Genomic DNA, 22,904 nt, shown 5'->3' on the forward strand with positions numbered 1-22,904 from the left:
GAGAAAGAGAGAGATCAAATCACAAAAGACGTTATGCAAACGGAGTGAATTATGAGACACAGGCAAGAAAGCAGCGGCGAATTTAACCACTTTAAACCTGGCATTCCTATTTTGGACAACAGTATGGCATTACATATTGCAAAAAAAAATCAAAAAGTTTAAAAAACATAAAAGCCATAAAAAAAAGTGCCATGATTGGAAAAAATATGACTTAATGTACACTGATGTCTTCATCATTCCTCTCTCCTCGTCTGCCTCACGTTTTCTCTCCTCCCCCTCTTTCCATTCTTCCATATCTATTACACCTCTCTCTCTCTCTCTCTCTCTCTCTCCAACTCTCTCTGTCTTCATCCATACATCTCTCTCCTCCTCCACCGCGTTTGTTGTTTTCTCTCCATCCAAACATCGTGAAAAAACAAACCCTCGCACCATGCTCTCTGACCTCCCACCAGCCACACACACACACACACACACACACACACACACACACACACACACACACACACACACACACACACACACACACACACACACACACACACACACACACACACACACACACACACACACACACACTCTAAGACCTCCTTGTCCAAGGAATGTGTATAATCTGTCGTTTCATGCTGGCCAGTAACCCCCGCCCCCCCCCCTCTCTCTCTCTCTCTGTTGAACTGAGCTAATGAAGCAGGTTAATCATTGCTAATACAGTGTGGAAAGTAGAGAGCTTTCAATCATTGGCCAACGAGGGGGAAAGTGTGTGTGTGTGTGTGTGCGCCTTTCTTTGGCACGTGCATTACTCGATGAACAAGTGGAAAGAAATGTCTTATTTTCTCCTCTTTGTGTGTGACAGGCAGAATGTGGCCTATTGAAAGGACGTGTGGGCTCAAAGAGTCACACTCAACCCCTGACCCAAATGTGGCCTCTCTCTCTGTGTGTGTGTGTGTGTGTGTGTGTGTGTGTGTGTGTGTGTGTGTGTGTGTGTGTGTGTGTGTGTGTGTGTGTGTGTGTGTGTGTGTGTGTGTGTGTGTGTGTGTGTGTGTGTGTGTGTGTGTTACACTCCGCTACAAAGTGAAAGTCCGGAATTCAAAATTGACTTGAGTAAAAGTACAAAAGTATTGCCATCAAAATGTACTTAAAGTACCAAAGTAAAAGTACTCATTGTGCAGAATGTCCCATTTCAAGTTTTCAAAGTATAAACATGTTTTGAAAAAAGCAGATCTACAAGCTCACAATGCGTCGCATTGCGTCTCAGTGCGTGCGTGCGTGCGTGCGTGCGTGCGTGCGTGCGTGCGTGCGTGCGTGCGTGCGTGCGTGCATCATTAGTGGCCTTGCCGACTCCAAAGCAGGATAGGATACATTACATAACATGTAATAACATGTAACATAATATGTGATACATACAGCATATCCTATTCAGAATGTCCTGATATCCGGTTCACGATATATACAGTATGTCTGGTTCCAATCATTTCACGTAAAATAGTTTCCATGTCTGTTCTGTTTCACGCCGTGTTGACACGAGCGGTGACACAAGAAAATAGCCTTTATCCAAAGCACTTTACAACATGCATTTTACAATCAGCCTTCCACACAGACACCCACATTCACACGCCCAATGCAGGAGGAAACCAAGGCACAAGCCCATGCTCATCGGGAGCGGTTAGGGGTTCAGTGTCTCGCTCAAGGACACTTGACCCCAGGGAGAGCTATATGGATCGAACTGGGAACCTGCCGCTCTACCTCCTGAGCCTAATGCCGGCCCAGCAGTGTTGTTTTTGACAGCAATTTTTTTTTTAGTTTTAGTCAATAGTCTTTTGTATAAAATTCCATTTCGTTTTTGTCATATTTTAGTCATCTGATTTTTTTTTGTTCTTCTAGTTATAGTTTACTAAATATCATAAGATTATAGTCGACTAAATCTACAGTTGATTTAGTCGACTAAAGCGTCGTAATGGCTGATTTTACACTTGGTTGCAAGCTGAAAATAGCCGATCTACGAGCTCGAGCTTGTAGATCGGCTATTTTCAGAGTGCAACACCTGAGCGCAACCAGACTTGTCTTTTAATTCTACTGGATTTCTTCTCCACTATCCCCTCAACTAACATTTTAGTCTAGTTTTGATTTGTTTGACGAAATTGTCAACATATTTAGTCATAGTTTTAGTCATCATAGCTTAGTTTTTATTTTGTTTTTGTCTGTGAAAAAAAGGTAGTCGACGAACATTTTTTTGTCATAGTTTTAGTCGACGAAATCAACACTGCGGCCCGGTACCACAAGTGACATCGTATCACAACGACGGGTTCGGCAACATCTTGATGGATGTTGTTGATGGATGTGTACAGATGGACGTGCACAGTCAGCTGATCCAAATGGGTGACCCTTCTGGACCGACAGGTCTGAAATGACCGCCCTTTTTTGTTTATCAAACAAAAATCCTAAAAACCCCTCTGAGACTGACAGACAATGGTACTTAACCCATTAAGACCTAAGGCGATTCTTAAAAAAAATCGAAATCCTAACAGTTTTTTGAAATATAAAACATATTTTTTTCACGATTTTTCAAAAATAGCAGATCTACAAGCTCGTAGCGCGGCACTCGGTGCCGCGCTATGAGCTTGTATATCTGCTATTTTTGAATAGCCAAAGAAATCTAAAGTGACTCGGATGCGTTCCCAGTCTTAATGGGTTAAGTGTGGTTAGAAGTAAGTAAGAACAAATGATGAACATCTTCTGTGTGTATGCTGCTCTGAGTTTTTAAACCATTTTAGAAATGGCTTTAGGGCTGTTATTAGTTTAGTATGGTTATTTATGTATTGTTTTTATTCTGTATTATGGAGCAACCCAACGTACGTTTTTTTACAGTGCGTACTCGTACATCCTTGTACTTCAACTTAAAGGGATACTTCACTTTCACATAAAATAAACATTTAAAAAATATATTAAAAATAAATGAAAAAAGTAATGGAAAATTCATGGCCCCCTCGCGCATTAGAGTGTCCTACTAATGTGTGAGGGGGCCTTTATTTTGCCATAACTTCTTTCATTTTTTTAATATATTTTTTTTTAATGTTTATTTTATGTGAAAGTGAAGTATCCCTTTAAGTCTTGAATTTTACGTCTCTGCGATTGCATCCCAAAACTCCCTCCCACACACTTGACTACCGTGACTGATATCACATCAGTAAGTCGACGTGCATGCGTGTCTACAGCCCTGGGACGGCAACTATAGCCATCATCCATTTTTTGTCTTTCAGCAATCGCCATGAGTCATAAATATGTCTGAATTTTTTGGGGGGTGAAATTGGATTTAGTGCACCGCACAGCTGTCACAATTTCCACACACAAAAAAACACCTGCAGCCCAATAGTCAAAGACCTCGAGATGGACACGATAATCTAAACGCAATCAAAGGATGATTGAAAAACACTTGCAAACCAAAAATACTGTGTGTTTCTCTCAATTATAATACGCTCTCTCTCTTTCTCAAACACAGGCACGTACATACACACACACACACACACACGCACGCACGCACGCACGCACGCACGCACGCACGCACGCACGCACGCACGCGCACACGCACACGCACGCACACACACACACACACACACACACACAAAAGGCCATCTGCGGAGCATATGTACATGTCAGCCAGTTATTGTGTCTGTAAGTGGTCATCCCTCCACCCTTCCTGTTGCTCAAGGCTTGAGTTTTTTTTTTTTTTTTTTAAGTTGTGCGTTGTGCGTTTGTCCCAATGTGTTTGCGGTTGTCAAATCATGGCTCCATCTTAACACTACAGTAACCGGTCTTATTTAGATCTCTACCCCTGATAGCCCCCTCTGCTTTGGATTCTTCTCTCAGGGCACCTTCTTGTCCTATATATGTATTGCTGTATATATACGGTTTAAATCTTTGTTTCATGGTTGTCTGTGCAGTGTGTTTGTGTGTTGTTATATGTCTCAAGGTGGACCACAATGGAAACAAGCTACGTTTTTTTTTGTGTATAGTCCACGTTGGCTTTTTTATTAATGAATGACACTGTTGTGACTTTTTATAAACTGCCAATAAAGAGAGAGAGAGAGAGAGAGAGAGAGAGAGAGAGAGAGAGAGAGAGAGAGAGAGAGAGAGAGAGAGATGGGGTCGAGTTGCATACCGATATAGGCATGGAATAGTAACAATTCTCAATGCATTCTCAGTTATAATGTACTTCAAAGTAAATCTAGGATCGAGTCGACACGGTCCGAATCTACAAACATTGACACACATGTTTTTGTGAATACAAAACAGCCAGTGTTAACTGTTTGTTTGTTTGTTGTTGCGGTTTTATATGCACAGTGACAACCAATTCTCTGGTGGTGACCAGGCTGGAACGCAGCAGTAGCTTTTTCGGTGGATAAGTCAGGTCATTCTATCAGCAGACAACATGTGTGAGACGTGTGTTTTTTGTTCCTTTGCTGTCTTAGAACAAATGACTGTAAAAACAAAGACTGTCACATGTAGAACGAACTTCCTCAGTGTGATGACATCAGTGTCGAGCTATCTTTCCAGCGGTTCTGGAGATTCCATGGATTAGTGCCTGAAAAACTAATCTGTAAGAGCCCAATGATTTTAAAGCTACAATTTGTATGGTTCATGTCCTTTGTCTCTTGTCTCTCAAGTCAAATAACTTTATCACAATCTTCTAAGTTCGAATGCTATATAGAGTCTGTAATTACTCCTCCTGAAGACCGTGAACGGAAGCTGTCACCTGTTTTTCATTTCCGAAAATATATGAAAAAGTCTATTTAAAATATATTTTTGAATTTCCATTTCTGCTAAGCAGCTGCTTGGTAAATGGTGCATTTATATAGCGCTTTTATCCAAAGCGATTTACATAGATTGTGCATTACATTCACCCATTCACACACCGATGGCAGAGGAAACCATGCAAGGCACCGACCTGCTCATCAGGAGCAATTAGGGGTTCAGCGTCTTGCTCAAGGACACTTCGACATTAACTCTGGGGGAGCCCAGCCCGGGATCGAACTGGGAACCTCACAGTTCCCATCCGTCTGCTCTACTGGCCACTCTACCCCTGAGCCACTGCCGCCCATGCTTGTGCGTAGACTATTTACATTTTACAGTAGTACACTGTGTGGCGGAAGCATTTGAAAATCGTCTCAGGAGACGATGGAGTCTCCTGTTTGTCTCGTTTCCGTCTCTTGATGGAGAGAGGTCACTGCAACAATGTCAAAGATGGCAGTGCATCTAATAGTGTCACCTGCTTCAAATAGCTAATTGACATTGTCAACCAGTCGGATTTCTACCCCAAGTGTTTCTCAAACGTTTTCATGTCAAGGACCCCAAATCTGATATGTATTTGTCCCCGGACCCGCAGGTTGAGGAACCTATGTTCTACCCCAACAACCAGAGTCGGGAGAGACCCTCTTCCAACCACTGGAGATGTTGTACCACTAGTTGTTGTATTAACTCTACCATACAGACTGGTTAAAATAACGTTGTATTCATGCATGCATGTCTGTGTATGTGTGCGTGCGTGCGTGTGCGTGTGTGTGTTTTCTGTCAGTGACTTTGGCCCAGCCAGATGACATGTTGCGTCCTGCAGGGCTGGAGAAGTCGACCAGTGGGCATTATATTCCCATAGAACTCTTCACAGTCTGGCTACTTTAACATTATCAGCACCGTGAGAACACTACATGGGTCACACACACACACACACGCACACGCACACACACACACACACACACACACACACACACACACACACACACACACACACACACACACACATTACATAAACCAACTCGCGGAGAAATAATGAACCACTCCGTCATTTGAGGAATGTTGTGAGAGAGAGATGGATTTGGAGATTCAAGCTGGCATCCGATGCCAACAGCAGGCCGTACCACCAGGCCTAAGACGTGCTGTACTAAGAGACAATCCCCTTTGGCTTGCATATTAGCTTGTTGAGACATTTTGCTGGTGAAAGGGCACAGCGTTCACTTGCTAGCAGTGGTGGAAGAAGTACTCAGATATTTCACTTAAGTAAAAGTATCAATACCACCATATAAAAATGCTCTGTCACACACAAGTAAAAGGCCTGTGTTCAAAATGTTACTCGAGTAAAAGTACAAAAGTATTGGCATAGAAATATACTTAAAGTACCAAAAGTAAAAGTACAAAAAGGTTTGAAAATAGCAGATCTACAAGCTCACAATGTGTCGCATCGCAACGTGTTGTGAGCTTGTAGGTCTGCTATTTTCAAATAGCCCATGTGTAAAATGTTTTATCTGCAAAAGTAACAAGTGACTCAAGTTTTCAAATAATTGTAGTGGAGTAAAGTACAATATTTGCCTCTGAGATGTAGTGGAGTAGAAGTATAAGTACTGAAAATTGGAAATACTCCAGTGAAGTAAAAATACCTCAAAATTGTACGTAAGTACAGTACTTGAGTAAATGTGCTTAGGTACTTTACACCACTGCTTGCTAGCACACACATTTGCCGCGCTCGCATGCACGCATGCACACGCACACACATTTGCCGCGCTCGCATGCACGCATGCACACGCACACACACAACCATACACTGTATGTAGCAGTCTGAAATGTCTATCTGAAGATTGAAACACACAGCATAACCACAATAGCCGTATCAGTGGCTCCCAAACTGGGGGTCGGGACCCCCAGGGGGGGGGTCCTCAAATTATTATAGGGGGGTCCCCAGATGATTAGCTTAATGTGTAACATTGTTTTCTCACTCAACAGTAAACAAACCAACATAGTATAAGTGTATACAGGGTATCTGCAGATTTTCTAAATTGACAATTTAATAGTTTATGCAGTGAGCGAGTCCTTTTCTGCCAGTTTCCCTTTATGTTTTTGAGACCACCGCACCTGCAGTCAAGGTCAAGGTCAAGGTCTTTATTAATGTCCCAGAAGGGCAAATAGGTTTACAGCCGGAGTAGTGGTTTTAAAACATACAGACAATACAGGACAACAACAGACATGAAACACCATAGCATAAAACATAAGTCTGGGCGCATCTAGTGCGAGAGATAAAACAAAAGGCTACCTTCAGAAATATAAAGTGCCGGTCATAAAGTGCTTGTTTCATCATCATCATCATCATCATAGTGCAAGAGATAAAGTGCATAAAGTTCAAACCCTGAACAAGGGCGCAACAGTTTACCCTGTACCACCACCATACTGTAAGTCGTGATGTTAATTTCATGGCTACCACTCGAGCCTTTGCCACTTTTCTCATAGAAATCCTTGCACAATCTGCACCTAGTGACAAGATGCCTTTCTTAATCCAATAAGACCGGTGAATGCATCTGTGTGTAATTTTTTGATTTCTTTGGGCTATTCAAAAATAGCAGTTCTACAAGCCCATGGCGCGGCAAAGCCGAACCTCTGCCCCAAGTTATTTTATTTCAGATTGGCCTGTTAAGCTTGTAGATCTGCTATTTTTTGAAAAATCGTGAAAATGTGCGCAAATCTTTGAATATATATATATTTAAAGTGAAAAATTTTAACTGAAATCTTTGCTTCTGAATCCTAACAGTTTTTTTGGAACTAATATCAGTGGTTCTCAATGATATGATATCTATTTGTCGGCGACCCCCCTTCCATATCAAAATATGTTGTTCCAGGGACCCCCAGAAGAAAATATTTGAGTAAACAATTTATATATATATATATATACAGTCAAAGATTTGCACACATTTTCACAATTTCTTTTAAAAAATTGCAGATCTACAAGCTCATGAGCTTGTAGATGCTATTTTTGAACAGCCAAAGAAATCTTAAATATGACACAGATGCGTTCCCGGTCTTAATGGGTTAATGGTTGTGTGCTTACTACTACTGCTGCCTGCAGTGAGTACACATTGACTTCTAAAAATGTCCCGTCTGGGATAAAAGAAGAAAACCTTATCTAAAGCATGGAATTCATGGCGTGAAATCGAAAAAAGCATTGTCGTCACCACTTCGTTCAGCCTTCTTTGTTTTGTTTACTGGAAGTTGCTGGTTGCTAAGCCTCGTATTCAACTGGAATAAAACTCTTGGTCACATGTAATTGGGTTATCCTGTTTATACTCTACTACCTGTGTCCTTTCACCCGTTCACAGCCGCTTTATCATATCCACAGCTCTATGACAACAAATTGTATTTTCTGCTGTTTTGTTTACGGCTAATCCACTTTCACACAAGTGGGGGGGGAAACAAAACAGGACTATCGCTCATGGATCGTTAACAGTGGTGGAAAGTACATTTACTTAAGTACTGTACTTGGTACTTTAAGTACATTTTGATGCCAATACGTTTGTACTTTTACTCAAGTACATTTTTAATTCAAGACTTTCACTTGTAACAGAGTATTTTTGTATATTGCAGAATTGATACTTTTACTTAAGTTAAAAAATATGAGTACTTTTTCCAGCACTGATCGTTAACCATTTGAGCCCCCAGCATGCCCATTCTGGGAGGAACATTCACCAAAAATGGCAGATCTGCTTGTACAGTTGTATATCGGCAATTTTTGGCAACAAGATTTGGTGTAGATGGAAACAAAGCAGTCATAGTATTAGTAGTGACTCAAGTCCGGTTCTCTAAGACTAAAGGGTTGAAGTTGTAGTTTGCCTACCCTTCATTAACCCATTAAGACCTGAGGCCGATTCTACAAATGTCTTCTAAATCACAAGAGGTTTTTCTGAAAAAGTTCAAACCTCAAACCTTTTCATGTCAAGGACCCTAAATATTTGGCCAAGTATTTGGCCACGGACCCCATCTCAAAAAAAATGTTCCAGGGACCCCCAGAAGCAAAGATTTTAGTTTAAAAAATTCGAAAATATGTATTCAAAGATTTGCACACATTTTCCCGATTTAAAAAAAAAAGCAGATCTACAAGCTCGTAGCGCGGCACGATATCTGCTGTTTTTGAATACCCCAAAGAAATCTAAAATGACACAGATTGAATGGGTTAAGATATTGAATGGTACTCGTGTGTGCTTTTTGTTGTATGTACTTTTACAGATTTACATTTCAAAAGATCCATTTATATGTGAACAAGATAAGGAATTATTTTAAGCTCCCCTTCTGGACAGTTTTACTTCCCGTTTTCACCCGTTCTATTTTCTCACCGTGGTGCGTATCATCATGATTGTTTGAAATGGTACGTCACGCTGCTATGGCAACCAGGCTGCACTAGGCTTGATTCTCACCAAGGAGATGTAAAGATGAAAATGAGCACTGCTCAGTTTACTCCTATCACCATAGATACCTGTTTGATATTCATTAGGCCACACAGACCCCCTTTTGATACAAATTTGATCTCTGCTATATTAAAACATTTTGCGGGGGACCCCCTGGAACCCCCCCAAGGACCCCTGGGGGTCCCAGGACCCCACTTTGAGAACCAATGCTCTACACACAATGTGGCTTCTGGAGTATAGCGCTACAGGCTGACTTCTAGAAAACCTGAAACAGCCGAAAAAACAAAAACAGAAAATAATAGAATGAAAGAAAACACTTGGTACAGAGGAAGAAAAAAACAAAAGACATACTACTATGTAACTGATGTCATGTTTTAAAATCAGGACATTTTCCTTGATCTTACCAAATCTTTCCAAAACAAAAGCGCTGATGTGATGAGTCACCGTGCGCGCTGTACCAAAATACACGTCTCTCATTACCGCTGCACTATGAGGCCACACAAAAGCAGCGGTCTTAAGTAACTAAGTACATTTACTCAAGTATTGTACTTAAGTACAATTTTGAGGTCTTTTTTACTTTACTTGAGTATTTCCAGTTTTCAGTACTTTTACTTCTACTCCACTGCATCTCAGAGGCAAATATTGTACTTTTACTCCACTACAATCATTTGAAAACTTTAGTTACTAGTTTAAAAAAAAAACAGATATAAATTATCATGTTATAAAACATACAGTAACCACTTTAGCCCTATTTTATAAATAGGCTATTTGAAAATAGCAGATCTACAAGAGATGCGACGCGTTGTGAGCTTGTAGATTGGCTATTTTCAAACATTTGAGTACCTTTACTGTTGGTACTTAAAGTATATTTTGATGCCAATACTTTTGTACTTTTACTCAAGTAACATTTTTAACACAGGCCTTTTACTTGTAACAGAGTATTTTTTATATTGTGGCATTGCTACTTCTACTCAAGTAAAATATCCGAGTACTTCTTCCACCCACTGGTCCGTTGCCATCGTGTTGCTGCTGCTTTGCATTGACATTCACATCCAACACAATAATAACCAAATGGAAAACACGTCTTTTTGTTTGATGCGTCTTTTTTTTGCTTTAGGAGTGGAATGGCCCGGTGGCGGTACCAACATGACTAATGCCAGACGGACGCATCGTTTGCCACGTGGCTTTTGTGCTCTTTCTCTGAAAAAAAGAAAGGAAGAAAGAAAGAAAAAAAGGAACAAATCGTTGGGTGTCGCGGGTGGTAACCTTGTATGTCCAAAAACTGTAACTTTTTCAGGAAATGGAAAAATGGAATAAGCTGTGTTCCAATGGATACGATGTAGTTATTATTTAGTCACAAGCTCCTGTTAATACTTGTCCTTGGTTGAGTGTTTATGAAACCCACAGACACACTTAACCACACTTAAGCAAAAATAGCTCATCTACAAGCTCACGACGCATCACATCGTGACACTTAGCATGAGCTTGTACTGTAGATCAGCTATTTTCGCTTCTTTTGTGTAACACATATATATATCTGCTATTTTTGAATAGAATGGTATGATGAAGTAATTTGCATAAATTTACGAAAAAAACATGAAAAAGTTGAAATACAGAGATGCAAGGTTTCCGGCCCGAAATGGCGTTAAAAAAACGAAAATGGTAGTTTCCACGGCAACGCATACACACAGAGACACAAAAAACGGAGCGAAGGGGGAAACGTCACTATGGCAACCTCCCGCTGCCAACGCACACGGATGATGATGATGATGCCCTTTGGATACTTGTTGTCGTGACAGGGGCCATAAATCACCCTGGATGCATCGGTCGATGAGCGACGCATTGTGTCTGTCACACGCACGCACACACGCACACACACACGCACACACACACACACACACACACACACACACACACACACACACACACACACACACACACACACACACACACACACACACACACACACACACACACACACACACACACACACACACCGCATGTGATTCGGCAAGTCATTGAGCGGTGACTCCCTTAAACTACTGTGTTGTCATCGCAGGCATCACGCGCACGCACACACACACACACATCACACAGTGATTCATAAAAACAAAAACACAATCAGTGGGGTGCCTACCCGGTTGCTTGGTCATTTAGTGCACAGACCATATCCTATTTTTTTCCCCCGTACATTAACGCCCTACTTGATAACACTACAGCGTCACACAAAAGCATGTGGATCTGCTACATTTGCTATTTTTGAATTAGAATCGTGATAAGTAACGGTTTTGCTCCCTGTGAGGACCTGATCTCCCATCTGACCCCCCTGTCTTGTCTCGCACGTCTCTCCTCTCTCTCTTTCTCTGCCTTCTCTGTTTCCTGTCTGTCTACACTCTCCTCAATCAATCAATCAATCAATCAAAATGGACCCTTACAGGTCTGTAACTCAGAGAGTTTACACACGGTTACGGGTCCATTTGGAGAACCACTCTTCTGTAGTCTGTAGGTCGCTTTGTTTTCTCATCCTCATCTGGTTTTAACAAGAAAACCGCCATGCTCAACTCAAAGGTATATATTTTTTTCAGAGTATAAAACGCACGAAAAATGCAAATGTAGTTTTCAGCACTTGCCAAGTAACACTTCTAATAACACACAGTCAGCCAAAGGAAATTGACCCATTTATGTGGTTGTGAAATGTGATTTACAGTGTAGGTCAGGAGTCAGACATCATGCAAGTCACACTGAAAAGTGTGAATTTGCTACAGTAGTCTCTCTCTCTCTCTGCTCTGAGTGAGAAGTGTTCAAATGAACCCTGATGATGAAAAGCTCCATTGATACTCTGTATACTCTGTCCTATACTCTGGCCATGTCATATTAGACGAATATTCATCTATTTTGAGTGAAGAGATGTTTGGTTTGAAGGGGGGGGGGGGGGAGAGGAGGGGACCAAGTACAGACCCCTGGGGGACTTTGGTCAACAAAATATATAGGCTTTTTAAGTGGTTTTAACAAGTGAGCATATGGCTGGTTTTACTAATCTGAAAAATATACACAATCCTTTTTAACGGCTTCAAAACAGCCATAAAGCTGGAGGAAGTGTAACATTACACGTCAGAACTCACATTTAAGCCACCGCACATACATTACTGTCAGTGCCCGTATATATATCCCAGAGTTTCGGAAATGACATTTTCAGAGGCGAAAAGAAAAGAGAGTTGCGCTCTATTCCCCCAAAAAAAGGTCCACCAGTGCACATAACGAGGCCCTGCGTCATTCACAATAAAACCATGTGGGTCGTTTCTTTCATTATTATTGTTTTTTCTTACTTTCTGGAAAGAACATCAGGCGTTAGTAACCGTAGAGTGGGAATGACTCAGAGCGTGACGTGGACTTCAGCCAGTGCTGGAAGAAGTACTATTTTTTTTACTCAAGTACCTATGTTTTTTTACTTTATAAGCATAGCAATACCATGATATTGTTGCTGTCTGGCAGAAACCTCTTATCTCCACTTTTTGATGATCATAAAATAATGGTCTACTTTATCATACAGTGTCAGAAAAGTAGCAGATCCATCAAGCTTGTAGATCTGCTACTTTTGCTACTTTTGAATTTGAATCCAATAAAAGTAACAGTTTTGGACATTTAAGGTTTCCCACCCGACAGAGACGATCTGTAGTGAAAAAGGTCTGTATTCAACATTTTACTTGAGTAAAAGTACAAAAGTATAGGCATAAAAAAACAGTACCAAAGTAAAAGAAATACAATATTTGCCTCTGAGATGTAGTGGACAGGGCTCCAGACAGGCGGACCCATTTAGGTGCACATGCATGCACCCAATGTGTCCGGTGCAACAACAATGTTTCCATTGGTTGCACCAGTGCACCTTACATTCATCAGGTCTGTCTGTGTGTGTGTGTGTGTGTGTGTGTGTGTGTGTGTGTGTGTGTGTGTGTGTGTGTGTGTGTGTGTGTGTGTGTGTGTGTGTGTGTGTGTGTGTGTGTGTGTGTGTGTGTGTGTGTGTGTGTGTGTGTGTGTGTGTGTGTGTGTATATAGCGCCTTTATCCAAGGCGCTTTACAATGATTGTGCATCACATTCACCCATTCACACACACACACACCGATGGCAGAGGAAATCTTGCAAGGCACCAACCTGCTCAATCGGGAGCAAATATCGGGTTCAGTGTCTTGCACAAGGACACTTCAACACTAACTCTGAGGGAGCCCGGGATCGAATTGGGAACCTTCCGGTTCCACAAGCGGCCCGCTCTACCTCCTGAGCCACTGTCGCTATTCTGAGGGGAACATTAGCCGAAAATAGACGGTCTACAAGCCCACAACGCCTCGCAGCGCGAACCTGCAAAGAGGTTCGATGTAGAGGGGAAAAAAGAGCAGACTAAATACAGAGCCAAACAGTCAAGTTTACCAAGTATTGAGGGTTTAAGACGTGATTAACCCATTAAGACCTGAGGCGATTCTTAAAAATGTTTTCTAAATCCTAACAGTTATTTGAAAAAAATAGCAGATCTACAAGTTCATAGCGCGGCACTCGGTGCCGCGCTATGAGCTTGTATATCTGCTATTTTTTAATAGCCAAAGAAATCTAAAGTGACACAGATGCGTTCCAGGTCTTAATGGGTTAAAGGTCTGAAAATACAACATATGAATAGAAAAGATAAGTCAACAAACCAAAGAAAATGTGTGTGTATGAATTTACACAACACTGATGATAGTGTTGTCAAATAAGTTCATGAAATCTATGAAAAAGTTGAATCTGCAACATCATCATTTTATCCAATACGTAGTGGGGGGGGGGTGCCTGTAGTGGTGGGGGTCTCTGCAGCTAAGGGGTCCTTGGCCTGAAAAACGTCGTAGACCCCTGGTTTAAAGCATAAAAAAAGTACAGTACTTAGTTTAAATACTTGTCCACCACTGCCAGGAATGGCTGAGAGGTGCGTGAGGTGGACTTCAGCCCTAGCCTGCTGTTTAGAGCCGAGAGGCAATAGCAGCAGCAGCAAGCCTGGAATCCCCTCCTCCCCCAGTCCCCCCCCCCCCCCCCCACCCCACCCTCCACTCCTTACATAAACATTCCATAGGCGTTGGGTAGACTGGCGCGTAGGAACTGAAACTCATCCATCCCCTTCAGGAGCCGTGCTGGGCTTGGCCGGGCCAGCTCGACCGAGGAGAGAGAGAGGACTCCAGCTGTACTTTTCCAACTATTTGTCTTTTGTTTCGTTAAGTTTTGTGTCTTTATGTCTGTGTATGTGTGTGTGTGTGTGTGTGTGTGTGTGTGTGTGTGTGTGTGTGTGTGTGTGTGTGTGTGTGTGCCCGCGCGTATTCCTGCAGCTGTGCATGGAAGGTAGTGGAGTGAAGTGGGATAGAAAAAAAACATTCCTTAAAACTAGCGATAATAAGGGAGTGGTCATGCATGCATTCAACACACACACACACACACACACACACTCTCACACACACACACACACACACACACACACACACACACACACACACACACACACACACACACACACACACACACACACACACACACACACACACACACACACACACACACACACACACACACACACACAGTACGGTGCAAAAGTGTGCCTGTTTCTGCATTTCGTTGAATGACGATGTTGCCTCATGCTTTATGGGTGAACTCCCCACATCAATGCTGCTGACCTCCAAGAGGTGGACTTGATTACTTGCAGTGCATAAGACACTTCAATCAAGAACCTATTGAAACATCATTATCTGATCTTTCTTGGCGGCCCCCCCCTGTATAATCTTTCTGTGTCTGAAATAGTGAAAGTCTGCTACTCATCAAGTAGTCTACAAACAGTTTTATTTTAAGCTTTAAAGCTTTTTGTATTCTTTATTCCTACAGCAAATCGTCTCTGTGGGGTGTGTCCAAAAGTGTTACTTTTCAGGATTCAAATTCAAAAGCATCAAAAGTAGCAGATCCACAAGCTCGAAACGCGTAGATCTGCTACTTTTGATGCTTTTGTGTGACGCTGTAGTATGAACAAGTATATGGTATTCATTTTGGAGATAGGAGGTTTCTGCCCGGCAGCAACGATATGATCATTCCATAAATGCTACACTCGTGGAAAGAAACGGACGTTTATGGGCAAAAAGGTGGCGTTTTCCAATACACACTGAAGTTGGTCAGAGGTCAGTTTACGGTCTGGATATTACATTAGATAAAATTGGAGCCCCCTCCCCTCCCCTCCCCTCCCCTTTCCTCTCCTCCACTGCCCTCTTCTCTTCTCTTTCCTTTTCTTCTCGTGTCGTCTTCACATCTCTTTGTCTCCGCCTGGCCGAATCCGTAGCAGAGGCTAAGTTTTGCACCCTGTCCGTCCGTCCGTGTGTCCGTCTGTCTGCGAGCAGCAGACTGTTGGCTCGATCGCAGCGAAACTGTGCACACACACTCCCTGGATGCCAGAGCAGAACCTCTGCCCCAAATGTTTCACATGGGCCTGTTATAGCGCCACCAGGAGGCCGCTTTCTGCAACAAAAAAAATATATATATTACTCCTACAGATTTTGTCCAAACATCACGCAAATCGGTGCACAGTATCTCTATAGTCATGTGACCAAGTCGGACCGGCCCCATTTTTCATATTCCATCCTGATTGGCTAAAATTGGCTTCCAAAGTTTGCATGATTGGTCCGTTTTGAACAAAATGCACGCACATTCCCACTAGGCCGTGGAGGAAATGCCACCCTTTTCACATTGGTCTATTATAGCGCCACCAGGAGGCCACAATAACCTAACTGACCTGGCGAAGATCTGTGCTCCGAGGAGCACTTTTTCTAGTCTCTACTCTTATCCTCTTCTCGTCTTCTTTTCTGGTCTTCCCCTCCCCTTGAGCATACCTGTTCATCACAAACACTTTCTATAGGCTTTCAGGTAATCTATTCCATTCCATTCAGCCATTGCTGTAAATGTCAGCCATGTGCCGGGTTAAGTAAAGAGTTAAAAAAAAATGCTTGACTCACACATGTTTATTAAGACTGTAAACTATGCGTCAGGCTGCCTGCCAGTCCTGTCCAGACTATAGTGCACCTCCTCCACTCTGGTACATATGTTCTCCAGTACATTCTGTCTGCTATGAGCTCAGTGTATAAGGGACCATATTGCAAACCCATCAGGATGTTTTTTTTTACTGCTTGTCCTCAGTTGCTCTCTGGGAGGACAGGACACCACTGTAGTTTCCTGTCATATTCGAGTAATAATGATATAATAACTTGTATTTATTTGTATAGCACCTTTCATGACATCAAATGCAGCCCAAAGTGCTTTGCCAATAATTTGCTCATTCACTCACGCATTCATTCATTCACTCATTCATTCATTAATTGCACTTCATGTCCATGAAATGTTTCAAAGACTGCATTTTGCAATAAGTGTTATCAACAGGAATTTCAGCGCTCTGCCGGAGCTCTTAATTGATCCCTTTGAACTTCAAAGGGGTTGTGCACTGAGTTGATTGATTGGGCCATAAAAGTGTCAAACTTGTTCTGTACTCAAACATGTAAACATTGAATATTGACAATGTCATTTTTTTATAGAGACTATCAGAATGAACTAAAATGGTGGTAATTCATTTTGTTGTGTTAACCCATTGATACCTGGAACGCTTCTGTGTCACTTTAGATGCCTTTGGCTATTCAAAAATAGCAGATATACAAGCTCGTAGCGCGGCACCGAGTGCCGCGCTACGAGCTTGTATATCTGCTATTTTTGAAAAATCGTGAAAAAATATTTTTTATATTTTTTTCAAAAATCGCCTCAGGTCTTAATGGGTTAAAATAGCTGTTTCTGAGGATATCATGAAACCTTGTTCCAATAAAGAAAAGTAAAGGGTACTTTTTACCTATTTAAACTTGAAAACGGGTCAAAAATGTCCCTAACACAATGGAAGGGGTACATTTTGATGCCAATACTTTTGTACTTTTACTCAAGCTAATTTTGAACTCCGGACTTTTACTTGGAACAGAGTATTTCTACATTGCAGTATTGAAACTTTTACTTAAGTAAAGCAATTGAGTACTTTTTTCCACCACTGACTATGTGTAATGTTTGCCTAACTCTCCTCTCCTTCTCCTCTCCTCTCCACCAGGGTGACTTCACCTGGAGCAGCCTGTCGGGGCGGAGCGTGCGCCTGATGCCCGTGGCCATCCAGAGCCTGTCGGAGCTGGAGAGAGCCAGGCTGATGGAGGTGGCGTACAGCCGGCTGCACCAGGACCACGACCTGGGCTGTCAGATCACCATGCCCAAAGGTATAGGGACCGGAGCGCTGCTCGCTAGCTGTGCACAGTGTGGGTTTGGTTTCCGTACCGAGCACCGTCGCTGTGCTTTTATCTTCCTCAACCTGTACCGTTATATAGGAAAACACACCCAGAACGATCCCCATAAAGCAGGGGTCTTCAACACGGGGGTCCGGGACCCCTAGGGGGGGTCCTCAGAGTTACTACAGGGGGTCCTCCAAATCCTTGTGGATTTTGAGGGGAGCGAGCCAGCGAGGGGAACATTAGCCAAAAATAGCAGATCTACAAGCTCACAACGCCTCGCGCTGCGAGGCGTTGTGTGCTTGTAGATCTGCTATTTTTGGGAAAGTGTAGAGGGAAATAATATCTAATTTAATTTAATCTGCAACACAACTCTATACCATATGGGTGGGGGGGTCCCTGCTTCATCTCTCTCTCTCTCTCAGCTAGGGGGTTATTGGTCTGAAAAACGTTCAAGACCCCTGCCATAAAGCATTTATTCGCTGCATGTGAAAAACGTTTTAGTGATGGGTATAACTTTAAGCCTGACTGTGAGTCATAGAAAAGCATACATGTGTTTGGAAATCAACTTTCAAATGCTTCCATGGAAACCGCCTTGAAACCGAGTCTCTGGCAATGAGCGATTCTTGTACAGTTTCGTCTATTTGCGTGCGCGTGTGCATGCGTATGTGCGTGTGTGCATTTTTGCTATTATACATCCACGCAAACAAAACCAAATCAAAACCTATATACAGTACTTGGTTGTCCAGGGTCCCACCCCCAGGGTTCTATACTTGGTACCATCCTTTCTTCTCTCTTGGGTATTCAACATAGGGGTCTGTGACCCCTAGGGGGTCCTCAGAGTCACTGCAGGGGGGTGGGCAACGAATATTTTTTGGAAATCTGGAAATACGCATGACAATGAATCGAACATACTGTATTATTAGCAAAGCAAATTTAGAAAACAGAGAAGTTAACCAATATAGACCCAGTTAAGCAAAACTGTACATATTTTGTATATACAGTAGTAGTTAAACATATGATTAATAGATGAGCCAGTTTAACCCGGTAAAAAGCCTGTCAACAGAACCTACTGTAGCAAATTCCCACTTTTCAGCGTGCCTTGCATGATGTCCTATATTGTACATTTAAATCCCATTTCACAGCCACATAAATGTGTCCAGCATTTCCTTCTGCTGACTGTGTGTTATTAAAAGTGTTGCTATAGCCAGTGCTGACAACTTCATTTGCTATTTTCGTGCCTTTTATGGCGGTTTCCTTGTTCCTCGTTAAAACCACATGAGGATGAGAAAACAAAGTGACCTAATCTACAGACTGTGTATTGAATGAGAGCAGGGTGCACGGAGAGCAACCGTGGTTCAGCATGACACATATTTAAATCAGGGAAATTACAGTATGTAGGCATAAAAAGGACACTTTCTCCTATGAAGGCAAACAGGCAGGTGCTCGAGCACCGGTTGGCTCCTATGTGTGCACCTGACTCCACAAGTGATGGATGTAATGCATGCTACTGTACACAGGTTACAGGTTACTCTGCATGCTGAATCATGCTACCCAACGTAGTGCTGAATTGCAGTGGTGGAAAGTAACAAAGTACATTTACTTAAGTACTGTACTTAAGTACGATTTTGAGGTATTTGTGCTTTACTTGAGTATTTCCAATTTCCAATACTTTTACTTCTACTCCACTACATCTCAGAGGCAAATATTGTACTTTTACTCCACTACATTTATTTGAAAACTTTAGTTACTAGTTACTTTTCAGATATAAATCATGATATAATGAAACATACATTAACCACTTTAACCCTATTTTATACACAGGCTATTTGAAAATAGCAGATCTACAAGCTCACAACGCGTCGCGATGCGACGCGTTGTGAGCTTGTAGATCTGCTATTTTCAAATATTTATTACTTTTACTTTTGGTACTTTAAGTACATTTTGATGCCAATACTTTTGTACTTTTACTCAAGTAAATTTTTAATTCTGGACTTTTACTTGTAACAGAGTATTTTTATATTGCAGTATTGGTACTTTTACCTAAGTAAAGAATTTGAGTACTTTTTCCACCACTGTGAATTGTCAGATGTTATGAACATGAAAGCTGTGAAGAAACTGTGAAGAACACAATGCTCTACTTCAGTAGAGTAGCCAATTATTTTTACCCATTTTTCTCTCCAATTTAGTCATTATCACCTGCCAGTGAGGCAGGTGATAATTAGTCATTATCACCTGCCAGTGAGGCAGGTGATAATTAGTCATTATCACCTGCCAGTGAGGCAGGTGATAATTAGTCATTATCACCTGCCAGTGAGGCAGGTGATAATTAGTCATTATCACCTGCCAGTGAGGCAGGTGATAATTAGTCATTATCACCTGCCAGTGAGGCAGGTGATAATTAGTCATTATCACCTGCCAGTGAGGAGCCCCCACCGGGAGGACGTAGAGCCTTTCGTCCTACTCCTCCCGCTCGACACTCCCCGCTGACAGGTGCCGGCCCCGGCCCGTAGGAGTGCACGCAATGACAATTATCACCCTTCCCCCGAACACGGGCCACTTGTGTTTCGAATAGACGGCCGACAAAGCCGGAGGCACCACGCTGGATTCGAACCCACAACCTCCGTGGTGGTGGGCATGGGAGGGACTTTACCACTTCGCCACCCCGAGCCCCCTTTTGCTGATGCAGTCTGGGGTTGGGAGCTGAACAGACATAAGAGTTCTATACAAGGCCACAATGCACATGGCATTAAAGTGATAGTTCACCCCCAAAATTACTTTTTTTCTATCATTTAGTCACCCCATGGAGACTTGAATTCATGGATATGTTTTTGTTTTTGTCGCATTCCTAAGCCAATAGTTTGATGACCAGCGGACCGGTAGGCAGCGGTTCCAGTAGGAGATAGTGTGTCTCCTACCGGAACCGCTGCCGGTAATCAAATTATTGGCTTAGGAATGCGACAAAAACAAAAAAATATCCATGAGTTCAAGTCTCCATGCATTGGGTGACTACAGTAATCGATAGAAAAAAAGTGTTTTGGTGGTGAACTATCCCTTTAATCTTTATGACAGAATGGAAGGCTTTCACAAAATAAGTGAAGAAGATGAAGGGACCAAGGTTTAGTTTGATATTTGAACATAATGTAATACCATCTATTAGAGGGTCCCTGCCAGCTCAGTTTAGCCTCGTGTTTTAAAGTGTCCAGCCTGAGATTGGGAGGACTAGGGTTCAATCCCCAGCCGGGTCATACCAAAGATACAAATGGGACCCGCCCGACAGCGACGATAATAACACGTGGGCTGAGTCCCCTGCTGGATTCCTGGCCGTGCAGCTGGACCATTTACTGCATGTTTCTCCCATGTTTCCTGTCTCTCTCCACTGTTACCTATCAAATTAAGGCTCAAAAAGACCCCAAAATAACTAACAGGAACTAACTTTCAAGCAGACTCATAAAATAGACCCTTGTGTGGCAGTCAGCAGCCATGTTCCTCTTATCATTGTGGCGTCCCAGTGTGTTTTAATGGAAGTGGTGTACGGCCTCTGTTTAGGGGAGCTGTAACAACACATGATTTGAGATGTAAACCACGGTTCACATCGGGATGGCTTACTTCCTGTTTAACGGGGCATCTGGCCGGCCTTCTCTCTTAACCCTTTAAAACCGGGTAAGCATCTGTGTAACCACTTTAACCATTATTTTATACTTTGGCTATTCAAAAATAGCAGATATACAAGCTCATAGCGCGGCTACGAGCTTGTAGATCTGCTATTTCTTGAAAAAATCTTGAGAATGTGTGCAAATCTTTGAATACCGGTATATACATTATAATTGTTTTTATAGTAGACTGACAGGAAATGGACAGAGAGATGGGGAGTTGCTGTTACCTGCAGCAAAGGCCGTCTGGATCGGGAGTCGAACCCGCAACATTACCAGCCTAGGTGCCCAGACGGTTACGCCAACCGTCCGGGCCTAAGGGAATTATTTTAACTCAAATATTAGCTTCTGGGGGTCCCTGGAACAAAAAATTTTGAGATGGGGGTCCACGGACAAATACATATCGGTTTTGGGGGTCCTTGATATGAAAAAGTTTGAGCACCACTGATATAGAAACACAAGTGTTTCAGAAAACTGTTAGGACTTCGAAGACATTTGTAGAATCGGCCTCAGGTCTTAATGGGTTAAAGACACGCGACTCATCCCTTCCCCGTTGCTGTTAGCCGGCGGCTGAGGTCAGTCACCCCGCCAGTATGTATAAATAAGATTTAAAAAAAAGAAATAGTCCGCTCCTAAGCACAGGAAGCACGGAGTAGCATCCACAGTTAAGAGAGATTTCACACAGGTTGCTTGATAGAAGAAAAATTTGTTAAAGCTGTAACTTTCCTCTTCTACCCCAGACTTGAACCCGGTTTCCTGCACAAGTGCTGACATTATTAGCTAATAGATTTATCTATTAGCTAAAACAATTATCTATTATGGGGATAAATTGAATTTTGACCACCATGATTTGTGTCAGATCCTGTGTCTAGGTGAGACATGACCTTTGACACGATCTAAATGTCTCAATAGAAGAGCAGGGAGACAAAATACTACCACCCCAATTGTATAAAAGTTATATTGTATTAACGCACTCTACCATACAGATTGGACAAAATTACATTTTAATCTTTAACAAAAGTTACATAGTGGTGCTTTAACATGTTACGTGTTATCAACCTAACTGGACATTGATGTTTATATAATAATAAAGCCAAGTTCCGTTACTAATTGTTAACAAGTCAGCAGTCAAAACTGTATATTCTGACTGTATAATAATATTGCCTCTCGTCACCCTCTCTACGTCTCGGGTTTGAGAACGGCACTTCTGCATTACAGTGTGGGATGGATGGATGGATAGATAGATGGATATATGGATAGATGGCTACTTTATTAATCCTGAAGGAAATTTACATAAAGGAGTTTGTGCTACACTTATGTGATCGAAACCTATCACTGAATGTGCTCCTCTGTGAGGAAAGGGCTGTGTGCAGCGGGTGGCTGGCATCATCCAGTATGGATACTGTCCTCGTCTCTGCCATTGCCACCACAGACAGAGTCAAGCTCGATCCCTATCACCTTGCCAGCCCGCCTGATCAATCCAGTCTGAGTGTGTCCCTCTGTCTAGCGTTGCCTGTCCCCCAGCAAGGACAAGGTAAAATCAGGTAAACGTTGCCGTTCTTGGGACACGTTGGTCCCATGCCACCACTAGTAGTACGGCTTGAGAGAGAGAGAATATGTTGGAAAAGACTGTAGCTGTACGTCACTTGACTGTGCAGTGGTCTGTGTAGAGGTCTTGGCTAGCAGAGCGGTCTGGTTGCAGTTGCACCACTAGTATATACTATATGCACTAGTGGTCTGT

The 22,904-nt window shown here is 42.3% G+C and overlaps 1 protein-coding gene across 1 annotated transcript in view; it reads left to right on the top strand.

Annotated features, from left to right (window-relative positions):
- LOC308080824 (rho GTPase-activating protein 6-like) overlaps positions 1–22,904 on the top strand; it is a 106,823-nt gene that overhangs the window by 41,712 nt on the left and 42,207 nt on the right. The window contains exon 2 of the mRNA XM_080422842.1: positions 17,342–17,501. Within this exon, the coding sequence (XP_080278968.1) occupies positions 17,342–17,501 (160 nt within the window). The remainder of the gene's footprint in view (positions 1–17,341; positions 17,502–22,904) is intronic.

Source organism: Gymnoscopelus braueri, assembly GCF_963280865.1.
Source record: "Gymnoscopelus braueri genome assembly, chromosome: 24".
Lineage (NCBI taxonomy): Eukaryota > Metazoa > Chordata > Actinopteri > Myctophiformes > Myctophidae > Gymnoscopelus > Gymnoscopelus braueri.